At 39.9% G+C, this 18,352-nt stretch overlaps 1 protein-coding gene across 2 annotated transcripts in view; it reads left to right on the forward strand.

The window, feature by feature from the left end:
• The window catches only part of RAB12 (RAB12, member RAS oncogene family), a 28,855-nt gene extending 11,496 nt beyond the window's left edge, over positions 1-17,359 (forward strand). Inside the window, exons 2-6 of one of the 2 annotated variants that reach the window (XM_032293347.1) lie at positions 2,803-2,863; positions 10,941-11,079; positions 13,219-13,308; positions 13,914-14,018; positions 16,129-17,359. In XM_032293347.1, coding sequence (XP_032149238.1) covers positions 2,803-2,863; positions 10,941-11,079; positions 13,219-13,308; positions 13,914-14,018; positions 16,129-16,242 — 509 coding nt within the window. In that variant the 3' untranslated portion in view covers positions 16,243-17,359. The remainder of the gene's footprint in view (positions 1-2,802; positions 2,864-10,940; positions 11,080-13,218; positions 13,309-13,913; positions 14,019-16,128) is intronic. The other variant, XM_032293348.1, reaches the window with a different exon arrangement.
• The last annotated feature ends 993 nt before the right edge of the window (positions 17,360-18,352 follow it).

Raw genomic sequence — 18,352 nt, forward strand, 5'->3', positions numbered from 1 at the left:
AAGCGCATGGTGTGTTAATTTAGGTCAGTATGACTAAGCTTTTCAAAGGCAGGGACTGTCCCCATCAACTAAGTGGTGAGGGCTCCTTGCTTCCTCCCTTCGTCAAGATACCTGTAGGAAACCAGTTTTCACCAGGGTTGTAGATAGCAGTGAACACCTTCTTTGTCCCTTGATTGTTTGTAAACATTTCCTCTTCTGTGACAGGAACTCTGTTGACTTTTCCTAAATAATCTGCCAGATATTTTAGGTTATTGATGACTTTTTTCCTCTTATTAAGGATCGTTATCACTTCTATGACATGCCAATATTAGAAATAGACAACATTAAGGGATATTTTTGACTTTTAATGTAAGAAAGTGTTTAGAAATGTTTAGCTGTGTACTTTGATACACTTATATGTTTCTAAGCCAAAACTTGGATTAAGTTTCCAGTCATGCAGGCTATTTCATGGCTGTTAGAGATGGTATAGGTATAGGATATTTCATTTAAGAGTGAGGACTGTTTTAAGGAACTGGTTTTACTCATGGAACCGTAGATCTGACCATTGGATATTTTTCTGTTGTGTTATTGTCATTCATCTACTCACTATGAGATAGTCTTCATTTTGGCTGAACAGATTCTTTTTTTATTTGTTTTTTCCTTTCCAACTTTTATTTTAGGTTCAGGAGGCGTTACCTGTACAGGTTTGTTATATGGGTAAATTGCATGTCATGGGGGTTTTGTGTACAGATTATTTTGTCACCCAGGCAGTGAACATAGGACCTGATGGGTAGCTTTTCAGTCCTCTGCCTCCTCCCAGCCTTCACCCTCAAGCAGGCCTCAGTGTCTGTTCCTTTCTTTTTGTTCGTGAGTGCTCAGTGCTAAAGCAGGTTCTTAGCCCTTTTTACTGTCAGGTGTTCTTTGCTTTGTTTTCCTACAATATTAATGTCCTAGCCTTTTATTTTTACTCATTAAATGTGGTTACAAAGTAGTCCTACTGTAGGACTGCTGGAATTGGATAAGTTACTAAAGTTGGTTGGAAAGGGTTGTCTGACATATTCAGACTCCATTGTTAGCAGAGAAAACTGTAATCAAAACAAAGAGTATCTATCTGCTCTAGCTGTTTCAGGGACTCTTAGTCAGTTTGAAGCAGAGCTCAAAAGAAGTGTCATCTGCCAGTTCTTTTCAACAAAGTAGCAGCCGCTGCCATAAGGTTTACAAAGTTACAGCTCCTTTAATTACATTTTAAAAACAGACTTACTTGAAGTAATTGGAAAGGAAAGTAAAATGGAATAGTAGTGATCACAGATTATGCATTTGATTAGTAAATTCCATCACAGAGTAGCATGGCAGCAGTGAAATCCTAACTATGTTAATATGAAGACAGTGTTTTGTCACTAAACTGTGCTGCTTTAAACCAGAATATACCAATTATCTCTGCACTGTTTGTGTGTCTTGTAGAGTATCACTTGAAATTGCAGTCTCCTTGCAGCTGAGTGTTAAGCCACTCTTTGAAGATTCTCCATCAGGTAGAACCTGCTTCCTGGGTCAAGGCAGTGTCTGAGCTTCCTTTGACTTTGGAAAGCAAATCATTTCCAGAACTGAAAGTGAAATTGAGTTAACCAGCTTTCCTTCAGGGACATCTGAAATTATGTGTTGTGTGAGAGATTAGTAGTTGACATGGAGTAATGCTCTTTAGCTTTGTTTTTTTTTGACGTTTTATATTCATGCAACTTCTCTCCTAGGGCAGGAGGGCTGCTTCCCTGGCCACACCCTGCCCCAGGGCTGTAAACATGCCTTTTGTGTGGCATTGGTGTCCACAGTGTGTTACTAATTATAAAAATGGGTCACATGTTTTCCACTTCCCCTCAAGAGCCTCATCTGACTGTAGCACCTCATCAGTTCCCAGAGATGGGCAGTCAGGGCCTTGTCCTCTGTGGCCACCATGCCACTCACAAACATGGGCACCTGCTGGCCAGGGGAGCTGGAATCACCTACACCCTGGGTCCCAATGAAGCTGTCAGGAAGTCATTCCTATAGGGAAAGTGTCCCTAGTTCTAAATTCAGCCAGCATCCCTTTTGTTTCCCTAAGTTGTGAAAACTGTGTAATAAAATATTGTTGTGAATTATTTACATTTTGTATAACTGGAAGGCATATAAGGTAGCATACACAAATGAAAACTTGGTTTTAAAAATATATCTGAAGCTTTACAGGCTAAATTGAAAAGAAAAGATACATTACGGTTTGCTTAGTAATATTAAAATGAATAAAAAAGTTGGGTATGTTAATTTGTATAAGAGTAAATTTTAAAATCTTCTTTCTCACTGTTGATAATATAATGTTATGTTTATATTTACCTAAAATTGTCATGAGTACTGAACTTTTTAGTACCGTAATTTCTAAGTTCAGACTAAGGCTGTTTGACTAAGGTTAAGTTTGATTAAGTTTCCAGTGTTCTGTATAAGAATTTTGCCTGAGATAACATCCTTTTAAAACCACTCATTTGTTGATACAGTTATTAAATGTAATTTTGAACTGGTTTCTGTGCGGAACTGTAGTAGTAATAAATTGTGTTATGAACAGCAAATAATAGGCCGATCATTCAGGATAAGACATAACATGGGCTGACTTTCCCAGTGTGGACTCAAGGATGAGGGATGATGCAAGGTTTCAGATACTCCTTTTACTTGGAATTAAATTATGTCAGATTTTGTGGGGGGGTTTTTTCTGATAAGGATAAGAAAATACACAAATAGGATTATTTTGTATGACAGATTGCATCTCTGTTGTTTTTGCTTCACATTTGTTTGTTTTATTTACAGGTGTTGACTTTAAAATCAAAACTGTAGAGCTAAGAGGAAAGAAAATTAGATTACAGATCTGGTAAGTGGGAGAGTCTGCACCCAGTAATGTGCTGTGTGTGTTTAACAGTCCATGCACTTGCCTAATAAAATGAACTGTTTGAGCTGATTTGCCTCTCCTACTTTTCTCCTCTTTTGCTCATTTTAAAATTAAATGAACACTGTTTCTTTAGATGAGGCTGTTATGTTATATGCCACTTGCACATGGGAGTAGTTGTATACAGAAGAATGTTACTTTAATGGTAGCTAGTTTAGAACCTTTTTGCCTCTATTTTCAAATAATTTATGTGATATCAACACTGTCACCACTAAAATGTTTGCTCAGATGCTTGTCTTCATGTCTTTATTTTGTGTGATAGTATTCAAAGAAAGCCAAATATGTTCATAACCAGGTTTGTGCAATCTGAAGGCAGGTCCCCAGCAGACAGTTCCAGAGCTTCTTGGTGGCACAGTGTGACTATGACTGTGGGTGGGCATACTCCTTCTGGCTGTACTGCTGATTCCACAGGATGTGAGCCCCCACTAATGCCTGCTAGAAATGAATCCAGGCCCCTTTCTCAAATCACAATTGAGATGAGAGACAACCAGCTGTGTTATAACTGCACCCAGCACTAAGAGCTTTCTGTTAGCCATTAACCTGTTAACAGCCCGCAGGTGCTAACGACCTATCTGTGGAAGAAAGGATGAGATCTGGTCTGGCGGTGGCTTAAAAGTAGCCATATTGAGGTCCTCTGAGAATACCGTTTTGTTTTGAATGCCACAGCTGCGGTGTACTCAGCTTACTAACTCCTCTTGGCAGGTCACCCTCAGCTCTGATTGTTTGTCCACCATGTGTATGTTTGCTTTCATCTGCGTTAATTGCTGCTTCATCTGTGGCATCATCGGTCACCTAATGCTTGAATGTTAGTGCCATGTCTTCATTCTTCATCCGTGTCCCTGTCTGGGCCACAGCTGCAGCCGGGCCGCAGTACTGCCTCCTGGAGGTGTCTGAGGTAATATCTTCATTTGGTCACTCTTCACTGTAAAACGCACTTCAAAGATTTTTTGGTTTGGGGTTTTTTGTTTGTTTTTCTTTTGTGTTGTGCATTTGGTCTGCATATTTTAGTTTTTGGCTTGATTATGAAACATTAAGCCTTGTCTAAATACTTGAATAAACAACAAATAGATCATTTCTTCCTGTGCTAGTCCCGCAGACTTTTTGTACATTGCTACCCAGCTTTTAAACACTGGAAATGGCAGCAAAGTGTTTTGCACACAAACTGCTGTGTCTAATTATAAGTTCTGTAAGGTAAAGACCATCTTTTAAAGGATTTGGGATATGCTTCTCTCTGTACCTAGTACCTGTCAGTGAGGTACTTTTTGATGAGGATACTGCCCCACGAAAGTGATGTAACCAATATTAGAATGTGTGATGACTGCCTTAGTGGGTGACAGCCATGCCTGATGACTGTGGCACAGGTCTTAATGCATTAATACTTCCATCTTCACCTCTGATGGCAATATTCTGGTTTATAAAGTATGCCCAGATGTCCTGGTGCCTCCCTAAAACTTTGCCCACTAAGTCTGTGGTGGTGACATTGGACACTCCTGGAATGTGAGTACAATTCCCTTGACTCAGAGCTGAGAATTCTGATGGAATTCCCCTGGGGAGAAAGTGAGATACAGTGGTTCTGCGAAGAGCAGGTGGGCACTCAGAAACCATTTCTCTCTTGGATATAAAAGCATTCTCCAAAAATGACCCCTCTCCCTCTCCTGATTCTCCCTTGACTCTTCCCTCCTTTGCCTTCATTCTCTAAATCTGTACAGCTGTACAGCACCGGCAAAGAGCGTAACTAAGGGAGGAAGAATAAAATGCATTGGATTTATGGAATGGTTGATTGCAAGCTTTCTACATGGAATGTTCCAGTGACTCAGTTAGGAAGTAAGATTTGTCTTTTCCTGCAAGGGGGTTTTGAACAGTGACTCACATATCCATTGCAGGCCAGCCATTTCGTTGATCATATAACTCAAAATAAGATTTTTACCTTCTGAAATATTTTATTTAAAAGATGAAAACCTTTTTCTTCATTATTGATATCCAGTAGTTAAAAAGGAAGTGTTGGAATCATGGTTCTAATTTGTATTCGTGTTTGAAAGTAGTGGCTGGCTTCCTCTGGAGTGAGGTGCAGCCCTTGTGCTGCGCTGGCGTCATCTGCTTTGTTGTGGGCGTATTGTCGTCATTTCACTGTCATCCATTGAGAGCATAGGAGGAGCCTGTGTAGCTGGAAATGGTCCCTCAAGGAGGCGCAGTGGATTGTGCTAATAATAGAAGGCTCTGCTCCAGTTTCCTAGACTGGCATGAAAGCACTGCCAGTCGGTTTTTTATAGGAGGATCTTCTTGGAAGACGTGCATTATTTACTATAGATTCCTAAAAGCTAAAAGTAGCAAAAGCTGCAGGTGTCTTACATTTTTGTAGTGTTTTATGTCATTGCCACGTATTTCAGTTTGTTGATTATCTGTGGTCAGAAAAAGGACCATTTTTCTCTTCTCTGTGCTTTAAAGTATTTCTACATGAACGTTGGAACTTTATGTAAGTGTAGCTAAAATAAAGTATGCTGACTAGGATGTAACTCAATGAATTTATATCCAAATGGTGTCCTGGAAATTATTTACAGTGAACTTGGAGTTGTGTTGAAATGGACTTAAAGCCATGAAATTTGTCACTTACCTTTAGGCAAACACAGAATCAAAATGCTTTATATAGGGACCCTTTGTTCTGCCTGCTGGACCAGTCCACTGTTGGGGAACATTGTTTTAACCAGTGTTCGTAGGTTGGCATCATTCCATTAGTTCTCTGCTTGGAAGAGGTAGTATTTCATAGCCTAAATTGGTATATGCCCTGAAAGTTAGTAATTAAATAATTTAAGTGGACATATTAAATACCGCAAATAAGAGGCTTTGAATTCTCCAAGCATTGTTGTATACCAAACTGGGAAAACAGAATTGCAGGAATTCTTCAATTTGCACGAAAAGCAAAGAGAGAAATAGAATAAGATGGCATGCTAACTGTAGTAAATGATGATTGAGCTGATGTTAATAAGTTGCCAACCTCTAGAAATCAGCACCTTATCATTACAGTGAAAACCCAAGTTTATTGAGAAAAAGAGGGAAATATTAGGATTCTACCTTTTCATAGAAACGTGAAAGTATGATCAGTGCATTGATACCATCTAATTTTTTGATAAGTATAGATATGTGTGGGATTATTATGGTGCTGGCACATAGTAGGTATTTAAGAAATAGTTGTTGAATGGAATCAACATTTCATTTATTCTTTGGCTATACATGATAGCAAATAATTTAGTATGTAAGGGAAATAAATCAAGCAAAGGCACTTTTGAGAGGAATAGAAAATAAAAGCTTTCTCAGCCCAGATATTTTGGGAATATGGAATCATCTCTCAAAGGAACATGCTTTTCTGCCCCCAGCCTTCAGAGCCAAGCCCTAACAGTGGCATTTAAGGAATGGGCTTAAATGGGAAGTGCTGAACTAGTTCATGTTTTCTCATTGGGATTTTTGTAAACAACCCCATTTGCTCATTTGTGTTAGAAGGATTGCATTGGGTTTTGCATTTTGAGGTTTCTATCCTCTTTCTTTACATTGAACTTAAAGTCAGCAGAGGCAGCTAACTTCTTAATGGTGAGCTTCTTAATGTTCCTGAGATTCCTAAGTATGCTATTCATGCAAAAACATTTTAAGCTATGTCAAAATTGCCTTAAATCCTTGTTCTTTGATTGTTTTTATTAAAACTCCTATTATCTGTAATTTCTCTGGTTTTTCATCCGTAATTTCTGGATTCTAAAGTCTTGAATGTGTATAGAAGTGCATGTGAGTTGACTTGCACTGAAAACCACATGAAAATTGCCTAGAATAAAAAGTTATTAAAGTATGATTTCAAAAATGCTTATTGAGATTTAGTCTGATTGTTATATTTGTGGTTCAGCTATATTGTGTTATTAACCACAAATTTCAGAGTAGAAAAATGCTTATGATTTTTAACTTTTTAAAGAAATGGAGAATGTTTCTTATCAATACTCAAATAGCACAGAATATTTTTCAACATTAAAAACTTTCAATCAAATCCTAATTTAGACAAGTCATAACTTGTGAGAATGGTAAACCATCCTCTGAAAGATAACTCTTTATTGGTTTGAAAGTAGTAAAGTGTACCCCTAAATGCCTAGGATTTAAGAAATAATTTTATTCATTGACTCTTCATGGAAACCAAATGGTATCTGAATCTCTTCCTTCTCAGCCATCTTGAAGGTGACTATTAGTGTGGTCTTTTAAGTTGCTTTTAGAAATCCTAAAGAATTAGTCTCTATCATATTCTTCAGATATCCAGGGTGTCTTTTTGTTGTTATTGTTTTGTGGGGGTTTTTTTGTTTGTTTTTGCAGTTCTGCGGCCAAAAAATTGCCTTGCCTGATGTAGCATCAACTTTCTGTTTTTAAGCATGTGACCAGTGCATGTCTACTGATGATGTACTGCAGGACCCGGGTAGACAGCAACATACCTGCCTCTGCCCTCCTCACCTTCCAGTCAGGGCAGCAGGGGATCCTCATATCCTCTGAGACAAAGCAATTGGCTTCACACTATGTGGAAATGAATTTCCCAGTGAGCTTTTCTGCTTGTTTGACAATAAGGTATCACTAATATGAACTAACTTGGTGGCAGGTCTCCTGAAGGAAGACATAAATTATAACAACATGGCCAAGGGGCGTTTTTAGGGACCCAGTAAGCTGTTGCCCCCTAGCTTACTCTACTGTGGTGCACTTGGTTGGGGTTCTTTGGAGAAAGGTAAATCATAGATGGTCTTAAAAGAAATCGCTTTGCGAGTGTTAGTCCTTGATCGGAAGCCTTCTCCATTGAGCTTTATTGGAATTAGAAATTTGTGGTGGTTCTCAAACAGTTTCTAGGCTTATTATAATACAAGATATAAACCAAAAAGTATCTGAGACAGGTCTCAATCAATTTAGAGAATGTATTTTGCCAGGGCTAAGGACACACCCATGATACAGCATCAGGTGGTCCGGACAGCCTGTGCCCAAAGTGGTCAAAGTACAGCTCTCTTTTATACGTTTTAGGGAGACATAATACATCAATCAATACATGTAAGATTTACATTGGTTCAATCTGGACAGGTGAGACAGCTAAAAGGGATAGGGACTTCCAGGTCAGAGGTATATTTAAACATTCTGATTGACAGTTGGTTGAAAGAGTTATTATCTATAGAAAAGAATGTCTGGGTTACTGTAAGGGGTTGTGGAGACCTAGATATTCTCATGGAGATGAAGCTTCCAAGTAACAGGCTTCAGAGAGAAGAGACTAAATGTTTCTTACTAGATTTAAGATCTGTGTTGATGTTCATGCTGGAGGGTATAGTGAGGCGTGTCTGACCCCCCACTGCCCATCATGGCCAGCACCAGCCTTTCAGGGTAAAATTTTAGAGTGCCCTGGCTGAGGAGAGCGTCCATTCAGATGGTTGCAGGGGACCTTTGAATTTTATATTTGGTTTAAAAGGAGAAACAGGTCTCAGCTGGCATCTGTACTGATTGATGTGCTTACATTGTTCTTTATGTGGTTGTGGCCAGTGTCAGCCTGGAGAAAAAAGAATGGTTTTAGATTTCAAACAAGCAGTTGTGGAATCATGGACTTCACTGTATTTGCAAACCTATCTGGTATCTCTCCTCTCTTTTTCTTTGACCACGTATTCCATCTACGGTTAAGAAAATAACAGAGCTAATTCTTTCTTTTTGGTTGGGGGATGGAGCCTTGCTCTGTCCCCTAGGCTAAAGTGCAGTGGTGCGATCTCAGCTTACTGCAACCTCTGCCTCCTGGGTTCAAGCAGTTCTCCCACCTCAGTTTCCTTAGTAGCTGGGATTACAGGCACCTGCCATCACGCCCAGCTACGTTTTGTATTTTTAGTAGAGCTGGGGTTTCACCATGTTGGCCAAGCTTGTCTTGAACACCTGATCTCAGGTGATCCGCCCACCTCGGCCTCCCAAAGTGCTGGGATTATAGGCGTGAGCCACTGTGCCCAGCCTAAGAAGGCTAATTCTATAGCATTTTTCATCACTGGGGGACTATTGGTCATCTTTTCAACAAAACCAGATACTAACCATCCATGTCAGATAAAGGAGAATTGTACACCTTAATAGTGCCAGTTGTTGTCTCTGCATTTTCATATTGTTGATAACTGCCTACCATAGAGCTGTTATAGCTTCCACCATTTTACACAGGAGGAAACAGAGTTCAGCTCAGAGAGGTTGAGTTCTCCAAGAAGCCAAGTCATGGGGCCAAGAATAGTGCCCAGGTGCCCTAGGACTCTGCCCACTCCCACCCTGCTGGCAGCAGAGGGACTCAGACACAGCTGTCGTCCATGCCAGGGAATGTTTGAGCCAGTGCTGCTGAGAAAATTGGGGAACAGCAGTCCACTGCCCAGTTCCTGGCACACCTTCACTGTTCCGCAGACTCCTTCCATGTCCATTTCCCTCTGAGTGTTGTAGATTGGGGACTCAGAACCTTCTAGAACAGAAGTTATGGTTTTGTAAGGGGAAGAAATATGGTCAAGTGCACATCTGTAGAGTATGAAATTTCCTTGTACCCTTATGATTTATTCTAGAAGGTCAGCACATTGATTACAAAGCTAACATTAACTTACATTAGTCCTTCAGGTATGAGGTAAGAAATAAAAAATTACTTTTATGCTTTGTTTCTGCACAAATTTTCACACTGGGGAACTATTTCATTTGAAAAAAAATAAAAGTTTTACTCTGTACAGGATTTTCAAACTTTGCCATGAAAATTCTTGTTTTCTAATTTTCAAAATCTTGGTTTGAAAGTAATTAGAGGCTGGGCCAATGGCTTACACCTGTAATTCCATCACTTTGGGAGGCCAGGGTGGGTGGGTTATCTGAGGTCAAGAGTTCGAGACTAGCCTGGCCAACATGGTGAAATCCCATTTCTACTGTAACTATGAAAATTAGCCAGGCATGGCGGTGCACACCTGTAATCTCAGCTATTCAGGAGGCTGAGTGAGGCAGGAGAATCACTTAAACTCCAGGTGGAGGTTGCAGTGAGTCGAGATTGCAGCATTGCACTCTAGTCTGGGTGGCAGAACAAGATTCCGTCTCAAAAAAAAAAAAAGAAGAAGAAGAATAAAGTAATTGGGACTTCTTGATGTTTTTGTTTGAATGTAACTAGTTCAGAAAACCTACTGTGCACATCCACAGGTGTCAGTGCAGATGTGAGGAGCTCCCAGCGGCCAGCAGGGCTCTCCCAGTCAGTCGCTGGACCCACATGGAGGTGTTCTCAAGAGCTGGCCCTGCTTGTCTTCACACACTCAGTGCTGCTGGTCTGACTGCATCTGCTAGGGTTGTAACTGTGGATCTTCTTTTCTCATCTGAAGTGTTTATCATAAGCTGCCACAGGTGCCCCACCCTTGCCCCCAGCACTAGGTGGTGGTTAGTGAGCGAGAAATGAATTGTTTGTGACTTGGAGGGCATTCATTTTCAGAATCCTAGGATCCCCACCATTTACTGTGTGCGTGAGAGTGGAGTGGGTCATGCATGTATGTAAAGTGTGTGTTCCTTGTGCGGCGTTATTGTTTCTGGGTATAACAGATGGTTTTGTAAATCACCTATAATGTGGATTCTTAGAGTTTGCTTTGTAAATTCTGTATTTTAAAAACTTTTTCCCCATTTTATTTTAGAAAAACATCATACTTTGATGTTATATTAGCATTCTTATTGCTGATTTTCTGTTGTAAGGGAAAAAGTTGTTCTGGAGAGTGTGTTGATCTTGGTTCATAATCTATCTCCATTCATCTAATTTAGTTGTTAACTCAAATACAAAAGTATCTTGTATGTCATAGTTTTAGTCAACCTGAATTTTTCCTACTTTGTTTAACTGTAGTCACCATGGAAGAAAAAGAGAAATATGTGTTACTCTTGTTCTTGTGTCACAGAAAAACTGAAGCATTATATATGTTTGCATTGGAATGTGGTGTTGCTCACTTTGGGCATTGTTTGGGAACTGATTTTTGCTGCTCTTTCTTAGGGACACAGCAGGTCAGGAGAGATTCAACAGCATTACCTCAGCTTATTACAGAAGTGCCAAGGGGATCATATTAGTATATGATATCACTAAGAAGGAGACGTTTGATGATTTGCCAAAATGGATGAAGATGATTGATAAGGTAAGTGTTGGCATTTTTCTGTTCAGTGTGAACTTTCTGCTTTAGAGTCTTAATCATTATTAAAAGAAGGAGGAGAAACACATTTATTGAGCATGTTTTTATACAGACTAAACATCATTTAACCCATATTTTAGCCTTCGGGATAGGGATGTAGTCCTGTGTTGTGGATGAGGCAAAGAAGAATTAAATTTATCCAGAATCAGGTTATTTATTCTGGTAGCATGGACTATCTGACTACAGAGGCCAAACATGCTCACTCCTCTACATCCAGCTGCTTTCGTGGAATTAGATATAGGACATTTTGTTTCTGCAGAAAGGTCACTTGGAAACCCATCTCATGAACATCCACTGAGTGACAACCTTGAGATGATGGCCTTCTCCACGGGGCCTGCGGATGTCCCGTGAGCCTCCGTCACCCACTAGACATCTGTCCTCACAATTATAGATGCCATTTAACTCCTCGTTTTGAACAAGAGGAGCGCGAGTTCTCCTTTGGCTCGTGATTGAATCATACAGATAGCCTGTGTCTCTGTAGTTAATGTAAACCGTGGGTTCTCCCCTAAGAAACGTGTTCCTAAATACACATTTAGAAGGCAGAGCAGTTGGGAGTGGGATGTGATGATACACCGTCGACCACATTTTGAGTTTTCTTCCCTAATGCAGTAATTTGTTGTTTAGTTCTTTTGCGTAACAAGCATACCCAGTATAAATTGGATTTTGTCTATACATTGCATTTAAACCTGTCTGCTAGATAACGCTGGAGAATGTTGCCAGCTTTACCAAACATATCATTGATGATGTATGCCTCTTTAAAATGTGTTAAGATTGATGGCCGGGCGTGGTGACTCACACCTGTAATACTGGCATTTTGGGAGGCCAAGGCAAGAGGATCACTTGAACCCAAGAGGTGAAGATCAGCCTGGGCAACAGAGGGTTACAAGGATGGATCAGACCTGAGGGGCCCCTGCCCCAGCCTGCTCTGAACTGGGCGTCAGTCACACTGGGCCCTCTGTTGGCACATCAGCGATGCTGATGTCCCTTCATATGGAAGTCACAGAGTGCAGTCCTATGGAAATTAGAAAAGAACAATCCTCATAGTCTAAAACTTTTAGAACTAATAGGATGAATACAAAACCAAAAGAAATGGCCTAAATCCTACCCCATTCGGTACTTGAGTTTGTGAGCCTGTGCCAAGGTCTTGAGGTCTGATGCTGTCTTCCTTTTGTCATCAACTGCTACTTTTCATCTTATTTGAGTGTCATTTCCTGAGTGCTTCCTGGCTGCGGGGCCCATTGCCCCAGCCCTGTGGCAGGTGCTGTTACTGTTGCCCACACTTCCCTGATAAGGGGCCAGCACTCCTGACTTGGCTGCATGACTGGGCCACGGCCACACCATTCAGGTGCCTTTTGTTGCAATATGTTTCAAATAACTTTTTAGAAATACACAAATTAAGTTAGTTGCTCAAGATATTTTAACCTCATTTTTAAAGAGAGAAATCTTACTGTGCCTATATGTATTTTTAAACTTAGAAGTGTAGCTTAACTTTTTTTCCTGGTTATAAAATTAATGATACCTTCATTATAGAAATTTGGAAAATCAAGAAAAGCACAAAAGTAAATTAAAAATCTGTAGTTCTGTCATCCTGAAAAACCAAATTGGCTTCACTCTATTTAGCTTTACATCTTGCTCATTTTGTGAATATTCTGTCACGGGGTCCTTCTGTGTCATTCAGTGTTCTTCTGAAGCATGTATTTTTTTAATGCTGTGTTTTTAAAATAACTTACCTGATTTTTCATCCATTTTGTTTGACTTTTAGGTTTTATTCAGTTGATAACCATTTCAAGTATAGAGCTTTGCCTGTATTTGAATCATTTCTTTAGGATGGGATCTTGGGAATTGTTGGGTCAATGACCAAGGGCATTGTGGTTCTTAATGCCTGTGCCCCAGTTGCTTTCTAAGACATGGTAAGCCCTGCTGCGCCCCTGTCCAGTCCTGCCTGGGACCTGGTATACCCTCAAAGACAGTGGAAGTGAATGGACAAATAGAAATGAGTGAAAAATACTGTATTGGTTTACATTTCTGCTGCTAGTATATGGTGATGCCCATCTTTGAAATGTAGCTTCTTTTAACATTCCACAGTATGCTTCAGAAGATGCAGAGCTTCTCTTAGTTGGAAATAAGTTGGACTGTGAAACGGACAGAGAAATCACCAGGCAGCAGGGGGAAAAGGTGAGAGGGCGCCAGGGGCACCAAGGTTGCCACACACTGTGCTTAGTGCTTGAGGTACTGTTTCTTTTAATGAATTACTTACTTTAAAAATTACGAAGAAATTATTGATAAAGTGATAACTCAGTCACATCCTCCCCATTTGTGTGCGCTTTTTTGACTTCCTGCTCTTTTAAATTTATTCTGAAAGGGAGGAAGAAAAAACATTAGTGTATTTTTATACAGAGAAACATATTTTAAGCCAAAAGTTGTTTTTATGATTTACTTTAATGCGCTTTAAACCTCTGTAGTTTTTGCTAAGGGTTGAATCGTGGAGGAATGATGCTATTCACGTGTTAAATGTCAGATATGTTATACTCTTAGAAACAGGCAAGTCATTTGACTGGAAGGTCCTGGCATCACCTTAAGGATTTTTATTGTCTTTTGTTTTGCTAGTTATTTGTAATGTAAGAATTTGCTATACTTGTGAACTTTATATTTGAGCATCAGTGGGACTTTCTACCCCTTAATCCCAGCCCTTCCCTTGAAGCTGAGCCCAGAGGCCTCATGCTCACACACTGGTCTGTGTGGTACCCACACAGAGGAAATAGGTGTGTGTTTCTTCTCAGTTTGCACAGCAGATAACTGGGATGCGGTTCTGTGAAGCAAGTGCCAAGGATAACTTCAATGTGGATGAGATATTTCTGAAACTTGTCGATGACATTCTCAAAAAGGTAAAAAAAAAAAAAAAAAGAATCTACATTATGAAAGTATTTTATCTGAAATCTGTTGTTTCCTTTATTACTTTTTTATTGAGAATTTTGTATTTAGAAACCAAGTACAGTAGTTATGCTCAGACTCAAGAACCAGGTATGGTTGTTAACTCGGCCAGAGGTACCCAGCCTGTTGTACTGACAGCCATTTCCCACCCCAGGGCTTCTGGTGTCCTTGGGGTTGGTGTATGACATACTCACTTTGCCGTAAGATACAGCGGGGTGGAGTGACTTAACAGGGTATGGCAATGTGCTGTGTTTATTTGACATTTGCTGTTTTTCCCCACCCCCATTTTCTCCTGAAAATTCAGTTGGAGCCAAGTCTGCAGGTGTCTTAGTGGAGAAGACAGCCCATGGTTCTATACTTGCATCCCTTCCTGCTCTGCTCCCTGGGGGGAGCCACTTCCTTACAAAGACCTTTCCATGATGCTGAGTTGCAGGAAAATTGCTAGACAGCTTCATTGAGCAGCAGCAGTTTCTTCAGGCATCTTTAGGCTTACATTCAAAAATTTTTCATAAGAACTGAAGTTTATAATATTAAGTGAAATTTGCTCAGTTCAAACATAATTCAGAAGCTTCTAATAAAGTAATTGTTTAGGCTGGGTGTGGTGGCTCATGCCTGTAATCACAGCACTTTGGAAGGTCAAGGTGGGAGGATCCCTTGAGGCCCGGGGTTCAAGACCAGACTGGGCAACATAGTGAGACCCCCATCTCTACAGAAAAATTTAAAAATTAGCCAGGTGTGGTGGCACATACATGGTTGTAGTAGTCCCAGCTACTCAGGCAGATGCAGGAGGATTGCTTGAGCCCAGGAATTCAAGGCTGCAGTGAGCTATGATCATATCTGGCACCGTAGCCTGGGTGACAGAGTAAGACCCTGTCTCTATTTAAAAAAAAAAAAAAAAAGTTTATATAATTGCCAGGGTAGGTTATTTCTTTCTTTAGTAAGCTTACAACTCCTGAGAATGCAGACCGTTTTTAAAATTATTAGTGTATTTTCATTATAGCTGGTTCTGTGAAAATAAATGTTTATGAGGTTGATTTGGTCTCTTCTACCATAGGGTATTAAATAGGCTGGACATTGTTCATGTTGTGATATGAAGTATCTTGAACATGGTTTTTTTTTGGCTTGATATTTTAATGTCTAATTGATCTTAAGTGATCAGAGGTCTTTCAATAACAATACTTTGTTTTTTATATACTTGTACAATTTGCAAAGCATTTTCAGTTGACTCATCAGCAACAAGGGGGTTAGAGGTGCTGACCCCCTAAACAGTCAGAAACCTAAGTATAACTTGACTCCCTAAAAAATTTAACTACTAAAAGCCTGTCATTGACTGGAAGCCTCACTGATAGCATAAACAGTCACTTAACACATAGTTTGTATGTTATATGTATTTTATACCGTATTCTTAAAGTAAGCTAGAAAAAAGAAAACGTTATTAAAAAAATAGGCTGGACATGGTGGCTCGTGCCTGTATCCCAGCACTTTGGGAGGCTGAAGCAGGCAGATCACCTGAGGTCAAAAGTTCGAGACCAGTCTGGCCAACATGGTGAAACCCTGTCTCTACTAAAAATACAAAAAAATTAGCCAGACTTGTGTACACCTGTAATCCCAGTTACTCAGGAGACTGAGGCAGGCGAATTGCTTGAACCCAGGAGGCAGAGGTTTCAGTGACCCAAGATAGCACCATTGCACTCTAGCCTGGGCAACAAGAGTGAAACTCAATCTCAAAAAAAAAAAAAAAAGAAAATAATAGGGAAGAGAAAATATATTTACTATTCATTAAGTGGAAATGGGCCATCATAAAGGTCTTCATTCTCATCGTCTTCACACTGAGTAGGCTGAGGAGGAGGAGGAGGGGTTGGTCTTGCTGTCTCCTCTGTGTGGCAGAGGCAGAGGAGGAGAAGGTAGATTTGGAGGCAGGAGAGGCAGGCACACTCAGTGTAACTTTAGTGAAAAACAGCCATGTATAAATGGATCTCTGCAGTTCAAACCCATGTTCAAGGGTCAGCTCTATGTGTACCTTGTAAGGTTAAAATGTATTTGTCTTCTTTGTTTATCCTTTAGATGCCTCTGGATATTTTAAGGAATGAGTTGTCCAATAGTATCCTCTCGTTACAACCAGAGCCCGAGATACCGCCAGAACTGCCTCCACCAAGACCACATGTCCGATGCTGTTGATTTACTACTTTGGAGACAAAGTGGAAACGATTCCTGGAAAGGGGAAAAAAACGTTCTATTCTGCACTACAATCATTTTGACAATTTCCTTTCGCACTTTGTAATCCAAGTCAGAGCTATACACTAACTTGTAAATATGCAAATATGCAATCCTGGGTAAGTTTTGGTTATAAGTTACCTATTTCCCTCCAAATTATTATATTTCACTCATTACCCCAGTGTCTAGTGTGCATACACTGGGAAACCTAGTACTTCTAATATGAAGAATGGGAGAAATGAAAGGTATAATGTTTCTTGAAATAAATAATATAATTGTCCTTGTTAATTATGAGGACAGAAGATACTCTGTTAAGAAGAGAGAACATGGTGCTTTGCTTACTGTTTTAAAGAAAATTTGTAAAACTGAAGACTTTTTGAAAAACAGCTATCTTAAGTGCTTTTCTTTATTTACAAGACATTTCCCCCAGTGGTCACATCTGAAGTACTGGAGTGTTTCTGTCACGAAGCAAAGCTCCATTCATGGCCGTCATTGAAGGTTATTTATTAATGTTACATAACAGTAGAATATGACTAGTTAGAGGGTTGGATTTGACTTGGTCTAAGGCCGCAGAATCTCTCTTCATGGCTTCCTAAGGGACATACCCTTATGCTTTTAAGAACTACAAAGATTCAATAAAGAAAGAAATGTTTTTGAAACTATAGAAAAAGATTTTAAAACAAGCTGCTGTCCTAAACAAATCCTATTTAAAGGAATTTTAAAGAGATGCGTTTTACTATATCAAAGAACATATGTGTATTTGCCTAAACACTCTCTGTACCTTTGTAATGATAAAACTTCCCCCTTTACGGTGAAGCTTATTCCAATTAAGCCTAGACTGTTTTTTTTGTTTTTTTTTTTTTTTTCTTTTTCTTTTTTTTTTTTTTTTGATCTGATAATGAATTTGTGAATTCTATCTTTGGTATATCTTTTATTAAACTGCACTGTTTTGTTTAGTCAAGGTAAATAAGTAATTATGTATTTGAATAACTTGGTGTGTCTTGAGTGTTGTGGTATGAAAAGCATTGTGGTCTTTCTACACTAATAAAGTGCAAATAAAATTTTGTATTTATGAATGACAGTTGAGTGGCCATATTTATTTATGGAATTACACATTGTATATATGACAATATTCTCCGTGAGCTCCAGAGCTTAATCCTTTGAGTGTTTAGACAGGAAAAGTATAGTCCTCCACTGTGGAAAAGAGCTTGGTGGTTTCCCCAAGGGCTGAACATAGAGCTACCATATGATCCAGCAGTTTGACTTCTAGGTTTACCCAAAAGATCAAAAGCAGAGACTCAAGCAGGTACTTGTACACCAGTGTCCACGGCAGCATTGTTCACAAGAGCCAAAAGGTTGAAACAGCCCAAATGTTCATCAGCAAAATAATGGATAAACAAAATGTGTGTTTTACAAATAATGGGGCATTCATCCTTAAACAGGAAGGAAATCCTGTCACACGTGCAGTATGGACGAACCTTGAAGACATTATGCTGACTGAAATAAGTAGTCACAGAAGGACTGGTACTGCCTGAACGCACTTACATGAGGTGTATGGAGCACCCAGATTCATAGAGGCAACATAGAACAGTGGTTTCCGGGCTGAGGCGAGAGGGGATGAGGCATTGTTGGTTCTGGGTGCAGAGTTTCAGCTGGGGAAGATGGACGGTGGCGATGGCAGCACAGCAGTGTGCAGGGACCTTAATGCCACTGAACTGTACACTTGGAAACGGTGTATACATTGTCATGTCCTCCAGAAAAGATTTTTAGTTCATGTGCATGCCTTTATCAGCCACATTCCATCACGACTGCCAGTGATTTACTTACTCTCACCTCCCAGCCTGCCCTTTCTGTGCTCTGTTCTGTCATGCTGGGGCTGGGATGCTCAACCATGTTTGCTAAACCCTTTTGCTCTTTCTTTTAAAATTTGGTGGAGGAGCTAGAAGTTGGCAGGAGGGAAGAAGGGGCTTGCTTGCTGTTTTTCCTTTCCCATCAGCCTCCCTGGAGTAACAACAGACCACCGGTTCTAGCCTACAGCTTCCTGCAAGCTCCTCCCAGCTCCAACCTCACTGCG

Source organism: Sapajus apella, unplaced genomic scaffold, assembly GCF_009761245.1.
Source record: "Sapajus apella isolate SASKATOON/1434 unplaced genomic scaffold, GSC_monkey_1.0 scaffold29, whole genome shotgun sequence".
NCBI classification, from domain to species: Eukaryota; Metazoa; Chordata; class Mammalia; order Primates; family Cebidae; genus Sapajus; species Sapajus apella.